Genomic DNA, 27,547 nt, shown 5'->3' with positions numbered 1-27,547 from the left:
TGATATGGGGGCACGGTGCCTGGTGCTGTTATATAACCATTATGACTGGCATTATTATAGAGGTCTTTAGTTGGTTCTGTTTTAGCGCTATTCGCTTGCACTGTTCAGGAGGCGCTATGGCTGATGTTGTAATATAGGCACTATGGTTGACATTTGGTATAGAGGCAATGTTCCTGGTAGTGTTATGGAGGCACTATGTCTAGTGCTGTTATAGATGCACTGATCCTGGTGCTGTTATGGAGGCACTGTGCCTGGTGCTGTTATGGAGGCACTGTGCCTGGTGCTGTTATGGTGGCACTGTGCCTGGTGCTGTTATGGAGGCACTGTGCCTGGTGCTGTTATGGAGGCACTGTGCCTGGTGCTGTTATGGAAGCACTGTGCCTGGTGCTGTTATGGAGGCACTGTGCCTGGTGCTGTTATGGAAGCACTGTGCCTGGTGCTGTTATGGAAGCACTGTGCCTGGTGCTGTTATGGAAGCACTGTGCCTGGTGCTGTTATGGAGGCACTGTGCCTGGTGCTGTTATGGAGGCACTGTGCCTGGTGCTGTTATGGAGGCACTGTGCCTGGTGCTGTATGGAGGCACTGTGCCTGGTGCTGTTATGGAGGCACTGTGCCTGGTGCTGTTATGGAGGCACTGTGCCTGGTGCTGTTATGGAGGCACTGTGCCTGGTGCTGTTATGGAAGCACTGTGCCTGGTGCTGTTATGGAGGCACTGTGCCTGGTGCTGTTATGGAGGCACTGTGCCTGGTGCTGTTATGGAAGCACTGTGCCTGGTGCTGTTATGGAAGCACTGTGCCTGGTGCTGTTATGGAGGCACTGTGCCTGGTGCTGTTATGGAGGCACTGTGCCTGGTTCTGTAATGGAGGCACTGAGCCTGGTGCTGTTATGGAAGCACTGTGCCTGGTGCTGTTATGGAGGCACTGTGCCTGGTGCTGTTATGGAGGCACTGTGCCTGGTGTTGTTATAGATGCACTGTGCCTGGTGCTGTTATGGAGGCACTGAGCCTGGTGCTGTTATGGAAGCACTGTGCCTGGTGCTGTTATGGAGGCACTGTGCCTGGTGCTGTTATGGAGGCACTGTGCCTGGTGCTGTTATGGAGGCACTGTGCCTGGTGCTGTTATGGAGGCACTGTGCCTGGTGCTGTTATGGAGGCACTGTGCCTGGTGCTGTTATGGAAGCACTGTGCCTGGTTCTGTTATGGTGGCACTGTGCCTGGTGCTGTTATGGAGGCACTGTGCCTGGTGCTGTTATGGAGGCACTGTGCCTGGTGCTGTTATGGAGGCACTGTGCCTGGTGCTGTTATGGTGGCACTGTGCCTGGTGCTGTTATGGAGGCACTGTGCCTGGTGCTGTTATGGAGGCACTGTGCCTGGTGCTGTTATGGAAGCACTGTGCCTGGTGCTGTTATGGAGGCACTGTGCCTGGTGCTGTTATGGAAGCACTGTGCCTGGTGCTGTTATGGAAGCACTGTGCCTGGTGCTGTTATGGAAGCACTGTGCCTGGTGCTGTTATGGAGGCACTGTGCCTGGTGCTGTTATGGAGGCACTGTGCCTGGTGCTGTTATGGAGGCACTGTGCCTGGTGCTGTTATGGAGGCACTGTGCCTGGTGCTGTTATGGAGGCACTGTGCCTGGTGCTGTTATGGAGGCACTGTGCCTGGTGCTGTTATGGAAGCACTGTGCCTGGTGCTGTTATGGAGGCACTGTGCCTGGTGCTGTTATGGAGGCACTGTGCCTGGTGCTGTTATGGAAGCACTGTGCCTGGTGCTGTTATGGAAGCACTGTGCCTGGTGCTGTTATGGAGGCACTGTGCCTGGTGCTGTTATGGAGGCACTGTGCCTGGTTCTGTAATGGAGGCACTGAGCCTGGTGCTGTTATGGAAGCACTGTGCCTGGTGCTGTTATGGAGGCACTGTGCCTGGTGCTGTTATGGAGGCACTGTGCCTGGTGTTGTTATAGATGCACTGTGCCTGGTGCTGTTATGGAGGCACTGAGCCTGGTGCTGTTATGGAAGCACTGTGCCTGGTGCTGTTATGGAGGCACTGTGCCTGGTGCTGTTATGGAGGCACTGTGCCTGGTGCTGTTATGGAGGCACTGTGCCTGGTGCTGTTATGGAGGCACTGTGCCTGGTGCTGTTATGGAGGCACTGTGCCTGGTGCTGTTATGGAGGCACTGTGCCTGATGCTTTTATGGAGGCACTGTGTCTGATGCTTTTATGGAGGCACTGTGCCTGGTGCTGTAATGGAGGCACTGAGCCTGGTGCTGTTATGGAAGCACTGTGCCTGGTGCTGTTATGGAGGCACTGTGCCTGGTGCTGTTATGGAGGCACTGTGCCTGGTGCTGTTATGGAGGCACTGTGCCTGGTGCTGTTATGGAGGCACTGTGCCTGGTGCTGTTATGGAGGCACTGAGCCTGGTGCTGTTATGGAGGCACTGTGCCTAGTGCTGTTATGGAGGCACTGTGCCTGGTGCTGTTATGGTGGCACTGTGCCTGGTGCTGTTATGGAGGCACTGTGCCTGGTGCTGTTATGGAGGCACTGTGCCTGGTGCTGTTATGGAAGCACTGTGCCTGGTGCTGTTATGGAGGCACTGTTCCTGGTGTTGTTATAGAGGCACTGTGCCTGGTGCTGTTATGGAGGCACTGTGCCTGGTGTTGTTATAGATGCACTGTGCCTGGTGCTGTTATGGAAGCACTGTGCCTGATGCTTTTATGGAGGCACTGTGTCTGATGCTTTTATGGAGGCACTGTGCCTGGTGCTGTTATGGAGGCACTGTGCCTGGTGCTGTTATGGAGGCACTGTGCCTGGTGCTGTTATGGAAGCACTGTGCCTGGTGCTGTTATGGAAGCACTGTGCCTGGTTCTGTTATGGTGGCACTGTGCCTGGTGCTGTTATGGAGGCACTGTGCCTGGTGCTGTTATGGAGGCACTGTGCCTGGTGCTGTTATGGAGGCACTGTGCCTGGTGCTGTTATGGAGGCACTGTGCCTGGTGTTGTTATGGAGGCAATGTGCCTGGTGCTGTTATGGAGGCACTGTGCCTGGTGTTGTTATGGAGGCACTGTGCCTGGTGCTGTTATGGAGGCACTGTGCCTGGTGTTGTTATGGAGGCACTGTGTCTGATGCTTTTATGGAGGCACTGTGCCTGGTGCTGTTATGGAGGCACTGTGCCTGGTGCTGTTATGGAGGCACTGTGCCTGGTGCTGTTATGGAAGCACTGTGCCTGGTGCTGTTATGGAAGCACTGTGCCTGGTGCTGTTATGGAAGCACTGTGCCTGGTGCTGTTATGGTGGCACTGTGCCTGGTGCTGTTATGGAAGCACTGTGCCTGGTGCTGTTATGGAGGCACTGTGCCTGGTGCTGTTATGGAGGCACTGTGCCTGGTGTTGTTATGGAGGCAATGTGCCTGGTGCTGTTATGGAAGCACTGTGCCTGGTGCTGTTATGGAGGCAATGTGCCTGGTGCTGTTATGGAGGCACTGTGCCTGGTGTTGTTATGGAGGCAATGTGCCTGGTGCTGTTATGGAAGCACTGTGCCTGGTGCTGTTATGGAGGCAATGTGCCTGGTGCTGTTATGGAGGCACTGTGCCTGGTGCTGTTATGGAGGCACTGTGCCTGGTGCCATGCTCTGTGCCCATGCTTTGGACTGCCCCCTTGGCTACATCTTGCCTTCACCCTCCAATTAGTAATAATACCCTTAACAAAAGTTTTAGAAAGGGCTCAACCAGCAAACTACTGGAGCACAGCCTTTCAGTTAGGGCTGTTTCACACGAGCGGATGCCGTGCGTGACATCCGCTCCGTGAAAGAGTGCCAAGACCCGATGCAGACTGCAGAGGCACGGAGCATTAACATGACTGATAATGCTCCGTGCCTCTCTGTGACCTCTTTACTACGAAATCAGAGTGACAACTGTGATTTCGTAGTAAAGAGATCACAGAGAGGCACGGAGCATTATCAGTCATGTTAATGCTCCGTGCCTCTGCAGTCTGCATCGGGTCTTGGCACTCTTTCACGGAGCGGATGTCACGCACGGCATCCGCTCGTGTGAAACAGCCCTTACCAACTGAAAAGAAGAAATAAATCAGTAATAATACAGGTTGGCTCACAGTATTTTTGCATAAATGTTTTATTGATACACTAAATCAATTGTTAAAAATTATTTTTATTAGTTTATTTTTAACAATTGATTTAGTGTATCAATAGAACATTTATGCAAAAATACTGTGAGCCAACCTGTATTATTACTAGTAATAATACCCGTTTCTACTGTTCTGTAATAAGCTGTTCTCATCACCTTGGTATCGGAGTACACGTCGATCTCCTTAGGGATAATCTGCAGCGCAGGGCACAGGTCTACACCATCTCTGCTCGGTCCAGTCCAGAACTTGGAGTCCTCCGAATGTCGGCATTCCTGCTGGATGGAGCACCTGTAGATAGAAGAGACGGTGACATGTAACGTGGGCACCGGCTCCACTCACCCTCCGGAACCGCAGCGTCCGCCCAGACAATGGAAAATTTCCGAGGTTAATAGACGCAAGCCGAAGTGAAATTAATGAGCCTGATACGGTGTGAGCCGGAATAGAGATGAGTAATTAGCCGTAGATCGGACACTTTCGCTTCCGGTGACCTTCACAACTCGGTGACAGTATCTGAAGCTCCCGTCAGCGGTGGCGCATATATTAATCTGCTGCCTAATTAATCAGATGGAAGCATCAGGGTGAACCTGGGACGCCGGCGCTGATTTACGTCCGGTCCATTAATGAGCACATTCTATGTTATATTGCTAGCGGTGGCGCGTGATTAGTTTATATGGCGCCAACTGGGAGGGATTTCATGACACCTCACAAATTAAGATTTCCACAACCATATCAGATCATTGCACGGTGTAATTAGCGGTCTGCCCCAAGCCAGGGGTCCTCTAAAATCCCCCAGTAAGGCTTTATGACCAGATGAAACAAATACACAAGCAATTAATGGGCCGTCAAGTTGGACGTGGTTCGTAGACAGGACTTTGCATTGGTGGTAAAGAGCAATTACTGGCCACCATATTGGACGTGGCTTGTAGACAGGACTACGCATTGGTGGTAAAGAGCAATTATTGGCCACCATATTGGACGTGGCTTGTAGACAGGACTACGCATTGGTGGTAAAGAGCAATTATTGGCCACCATATTGGACGTGGCTTGTAGACAGGACTACGCATTGGTGGTGAAGAGGAAATCGTGGACATGGCTCATCTTAGGGCAAAGTGTATGAGAAGGAATCGTCCATGAACCTTTCAAGAATGGTGAAGGTGGTGGCACCTTCTAGAGTGACTGACCTGGCCTCCATGGCACACCATCCGCAATAGGGATCGGCAGCTTGTAGGCACTCTGAGCAGGTCAGGAACTTCTCACAGTCGGCAACTTTCACTCGAGTCATCTGCAAGATGAGAAGATTGAGGGGGTCACAGAAGGCACTTAGTTCTAAGCTTGAGGTTTGATCTTTGAGACTGGAGAAATAATTGATGAGATACCTGGTGAGAGGTCATCACGTAGAGGTAGGTGGGATCCACAGGGTCAAACTGCATGATGTGGTGGACCGGCTGCCCCCGAGCGATCTGTATAGACTGTCTGCTGATGATATTCATGTCTGCATCAATATTAATCTGTAGAAATACAAACCAGTCAGATCTCAGTGTTACATTGTATCTCATACTTATCTGCGCTAAAACAAATGGTGTGAACTTACATCTAAGTAACGACTGAAGGGGGAGACTTACCTCATACTGACTGTCTTCACTACTGCAAACAATTAATGATAAAAAAAGTGATCTGTGACTCCAGCTCAGCTACATTATCTGTTGGAGTCTATTGGTAATCTGAATCCATATCCTAAAGAGGTCTATGCTTGGAAATATCTCCTACCTGTTGAGTAATAGATTATTGTCCATAGAGGACAGTATCAGAGTAGTTATATTCTTGTGCATAGGGGGCAGTATTATAGTAGTTATATTCCTGTACATAGGAGCAGTATTATAGTAGTTATATTCCTGTACATAGGAGGCAGTATTATAGTAGTTATATTCTTGTACATAGGAGGTAGTATTATAGTAGTTATATTCTTGTACATAGGAGCAGTATTACAGTAGTTATATTCCTGTACATAGGAGCAGTATTATAGTAGTTATATTCTTGTACATAGGAGGCAGTATTATAGTAGTTATATTCTTGTACATAGGAGCAGTATTATAGTAGTTGTATTCTTGCACATAGGAGCAGTATTATAGTAGTTATATTCCTGTACATAGGAGCAGTATTATAGTAGTTATATCCTTGTACATAGGAGGCAGGATTATAGTAGTTATATTCTTGTACATAGGAGCTGTATTATAGCAGTTATATTCTTATACATAGGAGCAGTATTATAGTAGTGATATTCTTGTACATAGGAGCAGTATTATAGTAGCTATATTCTTGTACATAGGAGCAGTATTATAGTAGTTATATTCTTGTACATAGGAGCAGTATTATAGTAGTTATATTCTTGTACATAGGAGCAGTATTATAGTAGTTATATTCTTGTACATAGGAGCAATATTATAGTAGTTATATTCTTGTACATAGGAGCAGTATTATAGTAGTTATATTCTTGTACATAGGAGTAGTATTATAGTAGTTATATTCTTGTACATAGGAGCAGTATTATAGCAGTTATATTCCTGTACATAGGAGGCAGTATTATAGTAGTTATATTCTTGTACATAGGAGCAGTATTATAGTAGTTATATTCTTGTACATAGGAGGCAGTATTATAGTAGTTATATTCTTGTACATAGGAGGCAGTATTATAGTAGTTATATTCTTGTACATAGGAGGCAGTATTATAGTAGTTATATTCTTGTACATAGGAGCAGTATTATAGTAGCTATATTCTTGTACATAGAAGGCAGTATTATAGTAGTTATATTCTTGTACATAGGAGCAGTATTATAGTAGTTATATTCTTGTACATAGGAGCAGTATTATAGTAGTTATATTCTTGTACATAGGAGCAGTATTATAGTAGTTATATTCTTGTACATAGGAGCAGTATTATAGTAGTTATATTCTTGTACATAGGAGCAGTATTATAGTAGTTATATTCTTGTAAATAGGAGCAGTATTATAGTAGTTATATTCTTGTACATAGGAGCAGTATTATAGTATTTATATTCTTGTACATAGGAGCAGTATTATAGTAGTTATATTCTTGTACATAGGTGGCAGTATTATAGTATTTATATTCTTGTACATAGGAGCAGTATTATAGTAGTTATATTCTTGTAAATAGGAGCAGTATTATAGTAGTTATATTCTTGAACATAGGAGCAGTATTATAGTAGTTATATTCTTGAACATAGGAGCAGTATTATAGTAGTTATATTCTTGTACATAGGAGCAGTATTATAGTAGTTAGATTCTTGTACATAGGAGCAGTATTATAGTAGTTAGATTCTTGTACATAGGAGGCAGTATAGTAGGTATATTCTTGTACATAGGAGGCAGTATTATAGTAGTTATATTCTTGTACATAGGAGGCAGTATTATAGTAGTTATATTCTTGTACATAGGAGCAGTATTATAGTAGTTATATTCTTGTACATAGGAGGCAGTATTATAGTAGTTATATTCTTGTACATAGGAGCAGTATTATAGTAGTTATATTCTTGTACATAGGAGCAGTATTATAGTAGTTATATTCTTGTACATAGGAGGCAGTATTATAGTAGTTATATTCTTGTACATAGGAGCAGTATTATAGTAGTTATATTCTTGTACATAGGAGCAGTATTATAGTAGTCATATTCTTGTACATAGGAGGCAGTATTATAGTAGTTATATTCTTGTACATAGGAGGCAGTATTATAGTAGTTATATTCTTGTACATAGGAGCAGTATTATAGTAGTTATATTCTTGTACATAGGAGCAGTATTATAGTAGTTATATTCTTGTACATAGGGGCAGTATTATAGTAGTTATATTCTTGTACATAGGAGCAGTATTATAGTAGTTATATTCTTGTACATAGGAGCAGTATTATAGTAGTTATCGTCTGAACACACTGAACAGCAAGAGTTAATAATGAGAAGCAGTATCTAATGCTTCCCTGGATGCTGCTGTCACTGACAACAAAACAATAGTCTATAACCACTGAGGAAATTCCATTAAAAGCATTTCCCAAAAATTGCACCCCACCTCCTCCTCATCTCATTCTTCACCTCCAGCTCATAACCTCAGTCTTCTCATTCCTGCTTCCACTGCCTCTTGAGAATATCAAGCGCCTCAGTCCCCCCCACAACATCGGCCGCTCTCTCCGGCAGGACCGAGTCGCCTCATTTCCATCACTTTGGTTATTAATACTGTGACGCCATAAGATGCTGCTACTGGGGGAGATAGGTGTGAGAAGAAATACTGGGCCCAGGATCGCTAATGACCAGCCGCTCCCTCTGGAGGACTAAATCCGGGGGAAGTTTTCATTCCAGCTGTTAATACATTATCACAACCTCGCCCAGAAACACGGATTTCAATTACACGCTATTATCGGGAGGTTAGGGGTCTCCCTAAGTAGGGGGAATTGGATTAGTAATGTGTGAGATGAGAGAATGAGCGATCGCTGGAGATAGGAGGCGATTTCCACTCTAAAGCATCACAGAAAAAGTTTATCAGATAAACAACCGGTGAGTGGCGACCACTAATAGGACCAAGCCGGCGCTGGACAGTCTTAAAGGGCCGGTACACCTACAGTTTGGAACTGATAGAGATGTATCTGGAGCTTCTCAGTGCAGCTATAATTTAGGGAGAGTTCAATTCATGAGTATTTTCCATTCTTCTGATCCGTCAGAAGAACAGAAATATAAAGAACAAAATAATGAATCCCGTAAAAAAAAACCAGATCTTGAGCATCCGTTTTAACCATTTCTATTTCAGATCAAATTTTTTTTTTTTTTTCAGGAAACAAAAAGTCCTGCGTGCATTTTTTTGTTTGTTTAAGCTGCATTCATATCAGCATTTAGCTTTCCGTTCATCTGATCCGTCAGAAGAAGCGAGAGAGAGAAAAAAAAAAAAGATCCTGTTGTGTCAGTTAACAGTTTTTTAGACTGAAAAAAAGTCCTGGATGCAGGATTTTATTTTCTCCCGTTTAAAAAAACGGATCTCAAATGGAAATGGCTCAAACGGATGACAACTGATGCAACACGATCCGTTTTTTTTTACAGGATCCTGTTTTGTTTTTTTTCTCAGAAGAATGGAAAGCTAAACGGTGATGTGAACGCACCCCCAGAAAATGCATTTCACACGGAAATGGCCAAAACGGATGCTCAGGGACCAACAGGATCAGTTTTGTTACAGGATCCGTTTTTTTTTTTTACAAGATCCAGTTTTTGTTCTTCTCAAGGATCAGAAAGACGGAAAAATAACAGTGATGTGAACTCTCCCTAAGGGCGCATGCAAACGACCGTATGTATTTTGCAGCTTGCAAAACACAGATTCGCCCAAAAAACTGATGACCTCCGTGTTGCATCAGGTTTTTTTGCGGATCAATTGTAACAATGCAAAACGGACAAGAACAGGACGTGTTCTATTTTGTTTGCGGAACAGACATGGGGACATACGGACACGGAATGCACATGGAGTCATTTCCGTTTTTTTTCAAGCCCCATTGTGTGAATAGTTCTGCATATGGACCTGTAAAAAAACTAAACAGAAACGGGAAAAAAAATAATGTTTGTGTTGATGAGCCCTGATACTCTGTTACTCCTGGCATCAGGTTACATAGTGAACGGTTCTGGTTTCTCCTGCTCTGCGCTCTTTTCCTCAGCCGCACCCACACGACTTCGGAGGTGCAAACAGAAAACGTGCACAAAAAAACCTCAATTATGGCGAAGGAGAATTTGCAGTTTTCACAGGAAAGGTACGAAGCAGCGACAGATGCGGAATAGACAAGTAGCGCGGGTGAGAGGAGGCAGCGAATATTTACCAGGTAAAGGTGAGACGGAAAACTGGGGCAGAAGAAAGAGAAGCGGTGAGAAGGGGCGAGCACAGAAAATGTAAGGCCGGTCAGGAGTCTGGGAAAGCTGGGTGTTTAAAACAAGGGCAATGATCACATCATGTGGCGAGAGGCGACATGACCCCCACTGACCGGTGACCGTGCGCTGCCGGGTTGGTGAGATTCTGGTGCCGTTCTGTTTGCAGAATATGATAGATTTGTCTGCAGACGGTAAATGGGTGAAAAGTGTGGAATACGTGACCAGTGAGTGATCAGAAGTAATGACGCCCCGGCTGTAGACTTCTGCAAACACCAGGAAACGTGACAGCCTCACAGAAGAATCATCGCCCCAAATCTAGTAACATCCTGATACTACGGCAGCCGATAATCCAGAAATACCGGTGCCCCCTGCACCAGGGGTCCTGAATTATTATTATATTCTGGATTACCAGACTCCTTAGGGCGCATTCAGACGACCGTAGTGTTTTTCGGATCTGCAAATTGTGGATTCACAAAACATGGATACCGGGAATGTGCGTTCCGTAATTTGTGGACCGCACATGGCCGCAACCATAATAGAAAATGCCTATACTTGGGTAATGACTCAGAGTGCCATTACCACTCCGCACCCCGCTACTGTCTTCTATGGGCTAACACAGTGTCATCTTGTGCATTTATTTCCGTCCACTACAATGTGCAATGCTATATTGTTCATGTAATGTACCTGGTTCACCAGAAGGTGGCAGCAAGCACGGCAGAGCTACATTTGCAGAGGATGGAACCTTCTTTCCATTCTAATTCTCCCTCTAAGGAGGAGTTTAGTTAGTTAGAGGTCAGTGGAGAGTACCCCCTGCTCGGGGAAGGAAGCAGGTCCACGTCCCTGCTGGATGTGTCCTGCCTAAGCCAGCTAGAGCACCTTCAGCTCGGCTAAAGCCTGAAGCCTCTGAAGCCAGGAGGTATAGATTCTCTGGTATTAATCTAGAGACCGACTACAGAGAGAAGTTGCAGCATATAGAAAGAAGCAAAGTTATACAGTAAGCTAGTCAGCACAGCAGAGCCAGAGAGCAACAGATGTAGCAGAGTTGAGTTTGTTTGCCTGCCAGAGTTAATGCTAACGCCTGCTGGGAACCAAGACAAAGCCTGAAACTGTTGGAGAAATGTTTGTTCAAGTAAAGCTGTTATTAAAGGTCTGGACTCAATTTATTTCTTCAAATCCCTCGATTATTCCCCCTATTAGCTCTGCTTCGGACGACAATGCCTAGGGTCCAGCATATCCAGGTAGGAGCACCGTGACACGTGCACCAACATTAAGGGACATTTAGGCCACCCTACACCACTCTGGCATTCCTACACCTGGGTACCATCTACCACAGTATCACTAAAAAGGGCCCTTGTAGCTTCACTGCAACTGGCGTCACGAAAAACATTTGCTTTAAGGGACCCACAGCCGGTTGCCATGCATCGCACTTGTCTAGGACATGCTCTGTCTAGCTGCAAAACCACATTAAAGGGGCAATCCCTAGATATATGTATATATATATATTAATAGCATGCCCGCAGTGTCCAGACTTACAAGGGGTGACTTACCATGATGTACGGTCCCCTACTGGGCGAGCTCTGAGCGTCCCGGGCTAATTCCATTGTGGGCGCTTCTGGGATCATGTGCCGTACATCAGGGAATGTACATTATAAGTCTGGACACTGCGGGCAGGCTGAGATAACACGGCCATCACTCCATTCACTTCTATGGGGGCTGATGGGGCTCCCATAGGAATGAAAGAAGGGCGGCTGCGCATGTGCGTCCCCCCCCCTCCCCCGGCGCTTTGCAGGCTCTGTTCTAAGTATATCAGACATTGGGGGCATATCCTAGCGACACGTATCCAATGACTGAGATGGGAAAACCCTTTAAGGGCTTGTTCACACGAACGTAAGGGCTCCGTGCCCGTGCTGTGGACCGCAAATTGCAGTCCGCAATGCACGCGCACCGACCGTAGGCCAGCCGCATGCGGATCGTGGAGCCATTCGTGGGGTCCGCGATCCGTCCGTTCCGCAAAAAGATAGAACAAGTTCTATCTTTTTGCGGTGCGGAGGCCACGGAATAGAACCCCACGGAAGCACTCCGTAGTGCTTCCGTGGGGTTCCGTTCCGTGCTTCCGGTCAGTTCTGCACCGCATCTTCGGATCTGCGGACCCATTCGAGTGAATGGGTCCGTATCCGTGATGCGGAATGCACACCACACGGCCTGTGCCCCGTGTATTGCAGACCACCCAATACATCCATCTTTATTTCACATGCATTGATCAGGCAGGTGGCACATTCTTGTGATTTACCTTCTGAAGTTGCCCCCCGGCCGTGCCCAGAAATGCCACGTTGTAGCCGCCGACATTGGCCACTGCCACCGAGGTCAATCCGGGAGCCTTGAAGATCGCTGTGGCAGACAGAGGGCGATTGATAGCTAGCGGGTGCTGGAGATGAGCCGCTCCACAGTCCAACTGCTCTTCCTGCAGCTGTAAAGAATAGAGATCAGTGTGAGACAAGGGAAGTGGTCGGGGCAGCCGCGAGGGCGCTCGGCCGCACAACACGCTTATTATACGCAGGCACTGGCATCGTCATCTCAGTCAATTACAGGGGGCCGCTATGAGAATCAGAGGAGAAGGATCGGGGGGGCTTTATTATCAGATCATAAAATACATAGATTCTGTAGTTACGTAAATCACTCGTTTCAGTGAAAGGTCAAAGGATTTGGCGATTAACTCTCCGGTTGCCAGAGTGCTTGCAACAGTTGCCACTGAACATGGGATTGAATAATCAAGATCTAATTGTTTCTGTCTGGAGTCTTTGGGATAATTACTACAAACTGTTATTTGGGATCGTGCCAAGGCGGCTGACACCCCGCACCCCCCTCCATCCGCCTCCCCCCCTCCACCATCCATTCGCCGCTGGGGCACATGCAAATGATACACAATACAAAAATACTCTCTGAGCAAACTGCTCCCAGGAGCCGGACGCCACGATCTGCACATTCCCAACGTGCATCCTGGCGGCTGTAATTGTATGCACCAAAAAAGGAGAAAATAGGGTGTGCGTTTTCAAGAACCAGCTTGCTGTCAGTGAATGGAAACATTCTCATTTACATGAAAACCTGTCCTGGTCACGTGCAGCTCACACAGCTGTATGGCTGGTGACTCTGTGTCTGGTGCTCTCTTGTAACAAGCTATGCACATGGGTCAGCTTTCCATTCACTGCGCCAGCAGAGATCTTGAAAATGGCAACAAAGTATGTCAGAAAGCTGCAGAACATTTTATTACTGCGGCTGTGATGGAATGCTGAGGGTTGTAGTTTCCCAGCAGCTGGAAAGCCACAGGCGCGGAGGACTGGTCTGCAGCTGGAGAGGAGTCACATGACGCGCTTGATACAATGTGATATATGAATGATTAGATATGATCTATGGAAATACAGTTTCCCTTCCTCCTCATAGACCCCCCCCCCCCCTCTCCCAGCCCTGGGAAGCATGCAGCCTAAATTTAGAAAAATTCCATTGCACTTATGCGGCAGGATTCCCAAGACTCCAAACATTTCATTTTGGGTCCATTGTCATGAACTGGGGTCAGCAATATTTATAAAATTACTGCATTATTTGTTCAGACGTCAATGACACCAACCAAGGGCCCCCCTCCCCTGTCCCTCTGTGTGATGCTGTCCCATTATCCCAAATCCATCCCAAAATTCCCCATATCCCGGCCCCTACGGACAGTGTCTGCAGATGTAAGTAAAGTGTTGGATCATTTTCATCCCTGGGTGGTGGCGCTGTTGCATTGATATCTATAGCACTAGCTCCATGGTGAAAAGAGGTACTGCAGTTTGCAAGGTTATGTCCGAGTTGGCTGTTATTTTTATTTTTGCCCTATTGAAAATGAAAATGCAACTTTTGCAAAACATCACAATTCAAAATGTTCAGCTTCTATGTGTCTCCATGGTAAAGGAAAAGAATGAATCCCTGCTTAGTCCGTTGTGGCAGTCGCTACCTTCACAATCTGTATGAGACAAATAGAAAATACAACCAGACTACACAGAGTTTGCTTGTAGTCTGTTACCATGGAGATGCATAGCTCAGAGCTGTAGACTCAAAACGATTGGAAATTTTTAATTGAGACTATATAGAAAGTTGCTTTCATTTTCAATTTAAATTCACCGGAGCGATAAAAACAAAACGCGGACATCACCTTTAAATTATAATAACGCTTATGTGATATTTAATAGGTGTTACGTCCCCTTTAAGACTCCATCCAACTACTGTACAATGGATATTGGAAAAGTTACCCTAAGAGGATTAGTATCATTAGGTACCAGTGTTTTTTTTCCAGAGAAGACCCAGACAGAGATTATCCTGGATATCCTATCCCTGGCTATAGGCTGGAAGGAATGCTTGCAGTGCTTACATTGCCTGCTGTGGCAATATATGTTGGCCTGCCCGGATTACTCCGCTGGCCTCACGCACTTCCCCACATTCTGCGCTCTCCAGGATTTCCAGCCACAGATGTTTCCAGTTGTGTGAATATATTAAGCGTCCATGAACTACCTCCCCCCTCGTCCTCACAGCTGTTCGGAGTCCCTGCCAGTTAAACAAAGAGGATCTGAGGCATCAATGGCGCTTACAAGCGTGCCCGGCGTTTTCTGGCGCTGGTCATTCATCTAGAACAGAGGGTTATATCATCCTATTAAAGGAACTTATAGTGGAGGAAACACAAGGGTAGTCGCTGCCATGGAGCAAGAAGGGTTGGCCCCGGGCCCCTTGAATATGTCCCAGGTAAAGTTTAGCAGTAGTTGGTATTCTGCCTATAGTTCTGTTCTGCTGACCCCCGCTCTGTCCAAAATGTTTTAAAAAATCATTAGAAAGATGTTGGACTTGCCTAATCCCTATTAGAACAGCTTCACTGACTGGGTTGTCTGTGTGCCTGACCAGTATGCTGATCCAGGTGGCACAGAACCAGCTGTACCCAGTCAGGCGGAGCACTCAGTGAGACCTTAGGCTAGGTCTACACGACGACATTTGACGCACCAATGTCGTGCGACAATTTTTATAATAGTAGTCTATGGTGTCGCACTGCGACATGCTGCGGTGCGACAGTCGCAAAAAATCCATTTGTCGCAGTCGAAGCAAAAATTGTGGCGTGACATTGGTGCGTCAAAATGACGCACGACAAATGTTCCAGTGCAGACACAGGTGAGGCGCTGACAACACTGACAACTGTAACATATACCATCCTGATCTAGTTCTAGTTCTTGTAGTGCCCAATCCAGCGATACCAAGGCATTCTCAACAATTGCAGCTGCACCCTGTGAAACCCTTGTGGCACCCTAATCCAGCTGTACCCAGTCAGAACCAGGTGACACCCTGATCCAGCTGTACCCAGTCAGACCCTGGTGGCACCCTGATCCAGATGTATCCAGTCAGAACCAGGTGGCACCCTGATCCAGCTGTACCCAGTCAGACCCTGGTGGCACCCTAATCCAGCTGTACCCAGTCAGAACCAGGTGGCACCCTGATCCAGATGTATCCAGTCAGAACCAGGTGACACCCTGATCCAGCTGTACCCAGTCAGAACCAGGTGGCACCCTGATCCAGATGTACCCACTCAGAACCAGGTGGCACCCTAATCCAGCTGTACCCAGTCAGAACCAGGTGGCACCCTGATCCAGCTGTACCCAGTCAGAACCAGGTGGCACCCTGATCCAGATGTATCCAGTCAGACCCTGGTGGCACCCTAATCCAGCTGTACCCAGTCAGACCCTGGTGGCACCCTAATCCAGCTGTACCCAGTCAGAACCAGGTGGCACCCTGATCCAGCTGTACCCACTCAGAACCAGGTGGTACCCTAATCCAGATGTATCCAGTCAGAACCAGGTGGCACCCTAATCCAGCTGTACCCAGTCAGACCCTGGTGGCACCATAATCCAGCTGTACCCAGTCAGAACCAGGTGGCACCCTGATCCAGATGTATCCAGTCAGAACCAGGTGGCACCCTAATCCAGCTGTACCCAGTCAGACCCTGGTGGCACTCTGATCCAGCTGTACCCAGTCAGACCCTGGTGGCACTCTAATCCAGCTGTACCCAGTCAGAACCAGGTGGCACTCTAATCCAGCTGTACTCAGTCAGACCCTGGTGGCACTCTAATCCAGCTGTACCCAGTCAGAACCAGGTGGCACTCTAATCCAGCTGTACCCAGTCAGAACCAGGTGGCACTCTAATCCAGCTGTACCTAGTTAGACCCAGATGGCACCCTGATCCAGCTGTATGCAATCAAACCAAGATCCAGCTTGCACAGGCAAACAAAGGTCATTCCCTAATACAACTATGCCAATTAATGCCAGGGCAGTGCTATGATTCAGCTGTACCCAGACAGACAGTGGTACCTCAATTCAACTCTGCCCAATGAGACCCTGGTGGCATCCCGATTCAGCTGTACACGTTCAGGGTCGGATGGTTCCCTGGTAAGCTTGTATAATCTGTAGCACATAAGACCCAGGTGGTACTACCATAACCCAGCTGTACTCAGGCCAACAGATGCCATGGTACCCAGCTAGGCCTAGTAAACCTTACAATCAGACCCAAGTGGCACCCGGATACCTCTGTACCAGCTGTACCCGGCCAAATTCAGATTGTTCCCTGGTAAAGCAGTCAATCAGACTCAGGTAGCACCATGATACAGCTGTACTCTAGGTGGCAGAGCGGTCAGACTGTACCCAGACAGGTTTGGATGGGTCTCTAGGATGGTACAGAATCGGGTGGCATCTTGACCCAGCTATCTGGCCAAGCACAGATGGTTCCCTGGTAAAGCTGTAGTCAGTCAGTACCAGGTGGCATCCAGATCCAGATGTATTCTGTCAAGCTCTATGAGTGGCTTGATGCAGCTGTTCCCGGGCAGACCCAGGTGGCACACGTGCCCAGCTGCAGAGATCTGGGTGGTGATCATTGGCGGTTTCTGGCAGCTGACGCTCAGCAGTATACTTTACAGTGAAGCGGGCCATTATCAGGCTTTTTATCAGCGCTCATTAGATTAGTGTCAGGAGTGTGGCGGGGAGATGGATTCGGAGAGCGGCGGTTCCAGGCAGGCTGACGCTGCTGTTCACACGTTATCGGGGGCACGGAGCAGATGCTCTTGACACTCGGCACAGGTACCTGCGAGCTGAGCTGGCTTCTGTCACGTACAACAGGTGACATCTCACATTAACCCACAGATTACTGCGCCGGTCACTGCCTGATCAGACCGTGAGCTTAGACACCTCCACACTGGGAGTTGTAGTGCACAGCACAATGCGGACAGATCTGCGTGCTGGCCATAGGTTTTTGTGGATCCACAGAAATGAATGGATCTGTGTGCTTTCTGCAAAAACACACAATCATTTTTTCCAGCCGTGTGACGCCCAGATTTTTCCACAATGACCCAATTCATTTCTATGGAGCCATGCACACATACTTTCTCTGTGGATCTCTGTGGATGTTCCCTAAATTATAGAACATGTCCAATTATGGTCCATTTAGTGAAGCATTTCTATTGATGGGGGTGAGAAAAATGTGGATTGCACACGGAAGGTGTCTGTATTTTGCAGATCCGTGGTTTGTGGACCGAAATACAGATTTGGTTGGGTGCAGTACACAGAGCCGCCACTAGAATGAAGGAGCACCCAGTGATTTTCTCACTGTCCGTCCCTTGAAGCTAATTTTACTGGTGTTACTGGGAATATATGAAGCCTATGGGAGCGCACAGGGGTGTAGCTATATTGGATGCATAGGTAGGAGCCCTGCTAATTCCAAAGGTCTGCCATTTTAGAAGACACTGGTGTTAGGCTACTTTCACACTCGCGTTTTGGCTTTCCGTTCAGGGCTTTCACAATCGGTCCAAAACGGCTCAGTTTGCATCAGTGCCGTCTCCATTCTGCTTGCAGCGTTTTGGTGTCCATCTGACAAAACTGAGCCAAATCTGTCTTGACCACCATTGAAAGTCAATGGGGGACGGATCCGTTTTTTATTGTGCCAGATTGTGTCAGTGAAAACTGATCCGTCCCTATTGACTTACATTGTGTGTCAGGACAGATCTGTTTTCACGGACACATTCTGGCACAATAGAAAACGGATCCGTCCCCCATTGACTTTCAATGGTGTTCAAGACGGATCCGTCTTGGTTATGTTAAGGCCTCTTTCACACTGACGTGTGCGGCCCGTTGCCGTATTGAGGCTCGCAAACTGCGGGCCGCAATACACGGGCGCCGTTCCGTGGGCATTCCGCATCACGGATGCGGACCCATTCACTTGAATGGGTCCGCAAATCCGGAGATGCGGAATGGTGCGGAACGGAACCATGGAACGGAACCCTACGGAAGCACTACGGAGTGCTTCCGTGGGGTTTCCTGCCGTTCTTCCGTTCCGCAAAAAGATGGAACATGTCCTATCTTTTTGCGCAACGGCCGGATCGCGGACCCATTCAAGTGAATAGGTCCGTGAGCCGCTGCGGCTGCCCCACGGACTGTGCTCGTGCATTGCTGCACGACCACGGGCCGCACACGTCAGTGTGAAAGAGGCCTAAAGATAATACAAATGGATCCGTTCTGAAAGGATGCAGACGGTTGTATTAACTGAACGGATCTGCACAAGTAGCCTTATAAATGGCACATGGTCGGCGGGGGCCCTGTTACAGATTTTGCATTGGGGCCCCAAGACCTTCACGTTACAACCCTAGGATCGCTATCAACATGGCTTTGGAGATCAGGAGACATCTGAGCTAAAACTCGGAGAGTCTGAATTTCAGAGGCTCCCATACTGCAAAAAGTTTTGAAATCTCGGAGGTACACAGCCTCATATTTTTTGATCAATGTCCATTTGATAACTCACCCCATCATCCTCCCCGGGTAGTCGTACGCAGTTCCCAGCGCAGCACGGCCAAGAGAGTTATATATTCTACCCATTTATTTAAGTAGCACCAGATGTGATGCAGCATTTCCATGTATCCATCAGATGTCACCATCATGATTGCAGCTCTGGCTGCTCGGCATTGCCCTGTAACCCCACAAGGGGAACCTGACACTGCGGCTGCCCTTGTCCTGTCCTGCTCACATTTGACTGTCAGAAGGCTGCCTCCAGAATCTGATCCCCATGTTAAGAGAAGCAATCATCGCTGCTGTGCACCGCACTTGTGTTTTCAAAGCATCTGAAGTGGGATTAGGAGGTGCTGACAGCCGGGATGTTGAGACATTTCTATCCACATCAAGGCAGCAGTGGAGTGTGCCCCAGCCAAGTGTCACACTACATCATGCTGCCAAGTGAGCGGCGTCATTATTGTCCCATCTCATTAACCCCTTCACTGCCACACTGCAATGCACTGCGCTGCTCAGAAAAAAAATGACAGGTTACCCCCTAAATAAGGTATTAATAAAACCACAGTTCTTCAACTTTCTTCAAGATCTCTGCTTGCTGTCAGTGGACAAATACTGTGGGAGGGGGGGGGGGGGGGGGGGGTCTTGTTACAATTGTATCCAATCCAGGAAATCCTCTGTGAGCTGAAACACATCAGCAGAGCAAATCTCTCTCCTGTCCTGACAGCTCGTTACAATGTATCAGTCTGGAGTCCTGGAAGCTCAGGTCACAGAGGAAAACTCAGCGCCGCCTCTACACTTTGGGATGGAGCTCTGCTTCCTGCTCCATTCAAAGAGCTCGTTCTATCTATCCTGAGGATATGTTGTCAATATCAGGAGCCTGGAAATCCCCTTTAAGATTCTTTTAGCTTCCAAATAAGATATAACTTTATTAAACAGGAAAATTGCTACAATGTAGAAGCCGCAAAATATCACAAAACAATAATAAACACCAATAACAGCAACACTATTTACAAATAAATAATTTCAAACAAAAAATTTAAATTATATATAAAGAAAATTGTTCCCATTCACTTACAGCAAGCAGAGAAAACTGTGAATAATTGAAACACTAACTATATGCAGTTGCAGGAATATATCAGTCTCAGGCCTCATGCACACGACCGTTGTTGTGGTCCGAGCTGCAGTTTTTGCGGTTCGGACGCGCACCCATTTACTTCAATGGGGCTGCAAAAGATGCGGACAGCACTCCGTATCCGTTGCTCCGTTCCGTGGTCCGCAAAAGATAATATAGCCTGTCCTATTCTTGTCCACGTTTTGCGGACAAGAATAGGCAGTTAAATTAATGGCAGTCTGTGCTGTTCCGCAAATTGCGGAACGCACACAGACCCCATCAATGTTTTGCGGATCCGCAATTTGCGGACCGCAAAACACACAACGGTTGTGTGCATGTAGCCTAAGGGCTCGTTCACACGACTGTTCCGTTTTTTGCGGTCCGCAAAAAACTGAAGCTGTCCGTGTGTCTTCCACAATTCGCGGAACAGAACAGGAGGCCCATTAAAGAAATGCCTATTCTTGTCCGCAAAGCGCGGACAAGAATAGGACATGTTACTTTTTTTTTGTAGGGCCACGGAGCTGTCCACATCTTTTGCGGCCCCATTAAAGTGAATGGGTCCGCATCCGAGCCGTGGACCAAAACAACGGGCGTGTGCATGAGGCCTAATAGAGAATATTGAGCTCCTACTCAGTAGCACGGCATTGGGGAATTATTAATTAAGCAATTTTCTTCATTTCTGTAGAGCGGAGTTTCGCCAACATCTTCTGTGACTCATTAAATGAAGAATAATCATAGAAAAGCTTCTTCTATCTTTGGTGGCGTCAGTTTGTGAAAGGAAACCGCCAGCATGCAGATGCTACTACCGCCTTACTCTCTGGGTTTGCAGCCACGGCTCTTACATAAACTAATAACTCTCTCTATTTCTATTTCTATTAAAAAGTTCGGAGAAGTTTGAGGTCAAGACCTACAAGAATAAGGAGATAATGCAAATGGAAACTCCAGGCGGCTCAGTGGTTACTTTTTTACTGACGTGTAGAGATTTTCTTGCTGTCAGTAGATGCAGGGGACATGGTGAGGTTATCGTCAGGAGTCTGTCAGCGTTGTCTACCCAACTCTTAAAATGATCTTACTGAGTGATAATTGTCTGTTACATTATAATGATTGTGGAGAAGCATTGAGTGACCGCAGTAGATCGTCTTACCAATGAACTCTCAAAAGAGGGCGCCGGGGAGCAGGGGGGTCAAGGATAAAAAAAAGATCCCTGGAGGGGGGTAACCATGAAAGCATCAGATCCTGGCATGTTGTAGACTGGTTTTGATAGGCTTAGATACATCAGCTCAGCAGAAAGTATCACACATGATGGGCTTAGATACATCAGCTCAGCAGAAAGTATCACACATGATGGGCTCAGATACATCAGCTCAGCAGACAGTATCACACATGATGGGCTTAGATACATCAGCTCAGCAGACAGTATCACACATGATGGGCTTAGATACATCAGCTCAGCAGACAGTATCACACATGATGGGCTCAGATACATCAGCTCAGCAGACAGTATCACACATGATGGGCTTAGATACATCAGCTCAGCAGAAAGTATCACACATGATGGGCTCAGATACATCAGCTCAGCAGACAGTATCACACATGATGGGCTCAGATACATCAGCTCAGCAGACAGTATCACACATGATGGGCTTAGATACATCAGCTCAGCAGACAGTATCACACATGATGGGCTCAGATACATCAGCTCAGCAGACAGTATCACACATGATGAGCTTAGATACATCAGCTCGGCAGAAAGTATCACACATGATGGGCTCAGATACATCAGCTCAGCAGACAGTATCACACATGATGGGCTTAGATACATCAGCTCAGCAGACAGTATCACACATGATGGGCTTAGATACATCAGCTCGGCAGAAAGTATCACACATGATGGGCTTAGATACATCAGCTCAGCAGAAAGTATCACACATGATGGGCTCAGATACATCAGCTCAGCAGACAGTATCACACATGATGGGCTTAGATACATCAGCTCAGCAGACAGTATCACACATGATGGGCTTAGATACATCAGCTCGGCAGAAAGTATCACACATGATGGGCTCAGATACATCAGCTCAGCAGACAGTATCACACATGATGGGCTTAGCTACATCAGCTCGGCAGACAGTATCACACATGATGGGCTCAGATACATCAGCTCGGCAGAAAGTATCACACATGATGGGCTAAGATACTTCAGCTCAGCAGGCAGTATCACACACGATGGGCTCAGATACATCAGCTCAGCAGACAGTATCACACATGATGGGCTCAGATACATCAGCTCAGCAGACAGTATCACACAGGATAGGATTAGATACACAGCTCAGCAGACTATCACACAGGATAGGATTAGATACACAGCTCAGCAGGCAGTATCACACAGGATAGGATTAGATACACAGCTCAGCAGACAGTATCACACAGGATAGGATTAGATACACAGCTCAGCAGACAGTGTCACACAGGACAGGATTAGATACACAGCTCAGCAGACAGTATCACACAGGATAGGATTAGATACACGGCTCAGCAGACAGTATCACACAGGATAGGATTAGATACACAGCTCAGCAGACAGTATCACACAGGATAGGATTAGATACACAGCTCAGCAGACAGTATCACACAGGACAGGATTAGATACACAGCTCAGCAGACTGTATCACACAGGATAGGATTAGATACACAGCTCAGCAGACAGTATCACACAGGAGAGGATTAGATACACAGCTCAGCAGACAGTATCACACAGGATAGGATTAGATACACAGCTCAGCAGGCAGTATCACACAGGATAGGATTAGATACACAGCTCAGCAGACAGTATCACACAGGATAGGATTAGATACACAGCTCAGCAGACAGTATCACACAGGATAGGATTAGATACACAGCTCAGCAGACAGTATCACACAGGACAGGATTAGATACATGGCTCAGCAGGCAGTATCACACAGGATAGGATTAGATACACAGCTCAGCAGACAGTATCACACAGGATAGGATTAGATACACAGCTCAGCAGACAGTATCACACAGGGTAGGATTAGATACACAGCTCAGCAGACAGTATCACACAGGATAGGATTAGATACACAGCTCAGCAGACAGTATCACACAGGATAGGATTAGATACACAGCTCAGCAGACAGTATCACACAGGACAGGATTAGATACACAGCTCAGCAGACAGTATCACACAGGATAGGATTAGATACACAGCTCAGCAGACAGTATCACACAGGATAGGATTAGATACACAGCTCAGCAGACAGTATCACACAGGATAGGATTAGATACACAGCTCAGCAGACAGTATCACACAGGATAGGCTCAGATACATCAGCTCAGCAGGCAGTATCACACAGGATAGGATTAGATACACAGCTCAGCAGACAGTATCACACACCACGGGCTCAGATACATCATCTCAGCAGACAGTATCACACACCACGGGCTCAGATACATCAGCAGACTATTGGCGGTGTTCGCGTTGTTGATGCGCCCAGGTCATTATTGGTCTCCAAAGCTCTAGATAACAGAAGGCTGCACCCTGCCAGCTCTGCTACATACTCTTTCTGTTACATGCACTGTCTCCTTCCTCCGCGTCACACAGACTTCTCGTGTGAATTTCGCCTGGTGCAGAAGTAACAGATTTGCAATCTGATGGGCGTTCCCCTCTTCTTTGGCTTCTTCACCTACATCTTCATAATGTTCCTATTACCCAGATATGTAATACAGCAGACATCCGATTACTTCCAGACCTCCAGCGTTTACCCTGATTGATGGCTCTGAAAATGATCGCTGAATCCTCCGTTTTGGCGCCGTTACCTGATAAAGGGCCCCTGTGCACAGGTAGGGCTAGGATACCGCTGATGGGGACCCTACAGAAAGACAGCACTAGGGCTGGTACTATTATATGGACACTGGTATGGCTAGGACTGGGGGATGGGTACTGATAAGGGTGATATTGTATTGCCAATAGTTTGGGGCTACTATTAAATGGGCACTGACTGGGCTGCTGGCAACGGTAGGGTTGGTTCATTTATATGGACACTATTAGGAGTAGTACTATTATACGGACACTTTTCGGGGTGGCATTATTACATGGACACTATTTGGGTTGGTACCAATATATGGATACTACTAGAATTGGTACTATTACATCTGGCAGGGGTGGTTCAATTCTATAGACACTGGTAGGGGTAATACTACTGTACAATATGGACACTGGCACGATTGGTACGATTATTATGGACACTGTTATGTGTTATAATTGAATCTGTTAGGGGAGGTAATGTTCCATGGGCACTGGCAATGTTGGAACTATTATATGGACACTATTAGGGGTGCTAATACTTTATGGGCACTGGTTGGGCTGGTACTACTATATGGACACTGGTAGGGGTGGTTCTTTTGTATGGTTGGTACTAATATACTGACACTGGTAGGACTGGTACTATTACATGGACACTGGGAGGGGTAGATCTATTGTATGGACACTGGCAAAGCTGGTACTATTACATGTGCGTGGCCATAAGACTGGCACAGATGTATGGGCACTAATATATCCGATTTTACATGGCACTGATATGGGGTTTGCACTCTTCTATGCACAATATGATGGAGGGCACACAATTGTATAGGCACTAATACGGCTGGTTGTAGCTAAAGAAACCTGAGGGAATGGACTTGAGTTTTTGATTTGTGGTAAGAGATTTTTTTGGGTGAATGTTCCTTTAAATAACAGCAATAGCAAATGGCAGACAAATGAAATTAATTAAAATCATCCCTTTTTTATTATGAATAACAAACAAAAAAAACTATTTTCAGCTAATATGGCTTCTATTTAATTGAATTCTAACATCCTGTAATTTACACCTTGCTGCTCAAGGACTCACAACCGAATGAGTTGTGCTTTAAATTAGTGGTCAGCCCCGGGTGGAGTTGGAGATATTTCCATTAGGCTCTGGCCTGAAACCAAATGACCTAAAAATACCTTAAAGGAGTCGTCCAGGATTAGAATAAGAATCTGCAGAAACAGCGCCACGTCCACCCATGTGGCTGTGTATGGTACTGCAGTTCACCTTCCTTCAAGTGAATGGAGCTGAACTACAAGAACTAAACTTCCATAAACTACATCCAGACGTGGAAAAAGCACTTAATTATGGACGTCCTGCTTGAGGCTGAAAAGTTGCAAGTGTTCTAGAAATTATTGTAAAAGTTCCAACTGTGATTGTGATGTTTGCAACTTTATTCCCCACATGGGACAATAAAAACACAAGGTGACTGAGCTTTTCTCAAAATACTACATTACCATGTTACTTTGTGAATACATAACATTACATCCTGTATTATACTCCAGAGCTGCACTCACTATTCTGCTGGTGCAGTCCCTGTGTACATACATTACTTATCCTGTACTGATCCTGAGTTACATCCTGTATTATACTCCAGAGCTGCACTCACTATTCTGCTGGCGCAGTCACTGTGTACATACATTACTTATCCTGTACTGATCCTCAGTTACATCCTGTATTACACTCCAGAGCTGCACTCACTATTCTGCTGGTGGAGTCACTGTGTACATACATTACTTATCCTGTACTGACCCTGAGTTACATCCTGTATTATACTTCAGAGCTGCACTCACTATTCTGCTGGCGCAGTCACTGTGTACATACATTACTTATCCTGTACTGACCCTGAGTTACAGCCTGTATTATACTCCAGAGCTGCACTCACTATTCTGCTGGTGCAGTCCCTGTGTACATACATTACTTATCCTGTACTGATCCTGAGTTACATCCTGTATTATACTCCAGAGCTGCACTCACTATTCTGCTGGCGCAGTCACTGTGTACATACATTACTTATCCTGTACTGACCCTGAGTTACAGCCTGTATTATACTCCAGAGCTGCACTCACTATTCTGCTGGCGCAGTCACTGTGTACATACATTACTTATCCTGTACTGACCCTGAGTTACAGCCTGTATTATACTCCAGAGCTGAAATCACTATTCTGCTGGTGCAGTCACTGTGTACATTACATTACTTATCCTGTACTGATCCTGAGTTACATCCTGTATTATAACCCAGAGCTGCACTCACTATTCTGCTGGTGCAGTCACTGTATACATACATTACTTATCCTGTACTGATCCTGAGTTACATCCTGTATTATACTCCAGAGCTGCACTCACTATTCTGCTGGTGCAGTCACTGTGTACATACATTACTTATCCTGTACTGATCCTGAGTTACATCCTGTATTATACTCCAGAGCTGCACTCACTATTCTGCTGGTGCAGTTACTGTGTACATACATTACTTATCCTGTACTGATCCTGAGTTACATCCTGTATTATACTCCAGAGCTGCACTCACTATTCTGCTGGTGCAGTCACTGTGTACATACATTACTTATCCTGTATTATACTCCAGAGCTGCACTCACTATTCTGCTGGTGCAGTCACTGTGTACATACATGACTTATCCTGTATTATACTCCAGAGCTGCACTCATATTCCACTAGTCATCTTCAGAAACAATCAACAAGCTTGACATCATCAGACAAACCTCGAACAGTTTAGCTGAGCTCCAATAATACAATATTTACCCTCCATCAGATGACTGTTCAGAGCCCGGGGTGAAGAGGACACTTCCCAAAATAAAAATTCAGCAGAGAAAGCTCTGAATAAACACTGAACAAGCAGGGAATGCTGGGAGATTTCAGCTCTGAAAGCTGCATAATTGTGCAGCTCTGGAGAATGACTAATCTGCCTATTGATACAGTAATACATATATTTTGCCTATGGTTACATAACTAGTCAGGACTCTAGAAAAGCTGGGTGACATCCCCTGCTGGAGCTCAGTGAGGGCCGTGTTGGCTGCCACTCAGCTTTCCCAAAAACAGATATAACTAAAAAAGTGATGAAAAAAATTCCCCATCTGCTTATGATTCAGGGTCTTACTTTGCGGATGGAGAGTTTTTAGGGGGAAATACCCGAGGGCAGTGATTCGGTGTCATGTTGTGTATCACATCCCCGTGGAGCGCGACCGACACACCCGCCTCACAAACTGCCGCAGCTCTAGGTGCAAAACTCCTCTTTACAACTCATTTATTTTCAGCCTGTGACTTGCTGTGTCAGGAAGGTATCACCACGAGGCGCAGATCTGAAGACGAGGTCATGAGATGCCAAGGAAAAGCAAAAGAAATGATTCCGTCTGCTGCAATGCTGGGAGTTGTAGTTCATAACAGCAGAAGACTAGGGGAAATGGTATTGCATAATTCTAGTTTTCCGCTGCTCGACCCCCAATATGGAGATTATGGTGGTGGATCAGTAAGGACCTCCCTGACACCTCTGTTACCTGGACACAGACAGGTAGGTGCTCAGATAGTAGTGTCGGGGAAAGGGGGGGCACTTTATAAAGGTGAGGGCACCCTAAAATTCTGCGCAGGGTCCGCATCTCATGTGTTACATTTCTCTTCTTGCTGTGACATCCCAGATTGTCAGGAATATTGATTTCTATAGGAATCCAGGATGGAGAAGAAG

At 46.5% G+C, this 27,547-nt stretch overlaps 1 protein-coding gene across 2 annotated transcripts in view; it reads right to left on the bottom strand.

Moving 5' to 3' along the window:
• PLXND1 (plexin D1) overlaps positions 1-27,547 on the bottom strand; it is an 85,390-nt gene that overhangs the window by 44,391 nt on the left and 13,452 nt on the right. For both annotated transcript variants that reach the window (XM_044300387.1, XM_044300386.1), the window contains exons 2-5: positions 12,327-12,503; positions 5,506-5,637; positions 5,311-5,411; positions 4,285-4,417 (exon numbers count right to left, since the gene is read on the bottom strand). In XM_044300387.1, the coding sequence (XP_044156322.1) occupies positions 4,285-4,417; positions 5,311-5,411; positions 5,506-5,637; positions 12,327-12,503 (543 nt within the window). The remainder of the gene's footprint in view (positions 1-4,284; positions 4,418-5,310; positions 5,412-5,505; positions 5,638-12,326; positions 12,504-27,547) is intronic.

Source organism: Bufo gargarizans, chromosome 7 (genome assembly GCF_014858855.1).
Source record: "Bufo gargarizans isolate SCDJY-AF-19 chromosome 7, ASM1485885v1, whole genome shotgun sequence".
In the NCBI taxonomy this organism is placed as follows: Eukaryota; Metazoa; Chordata; class Amphibia; order Anura; family Bufonidae; genus Bufo; species Bufo gargarizans.
The sequence above is the reverse complement of the archived record's forward strand: the minus strand, read 5'-3'. Positions and strand labels throughout refer to the sequence as shown.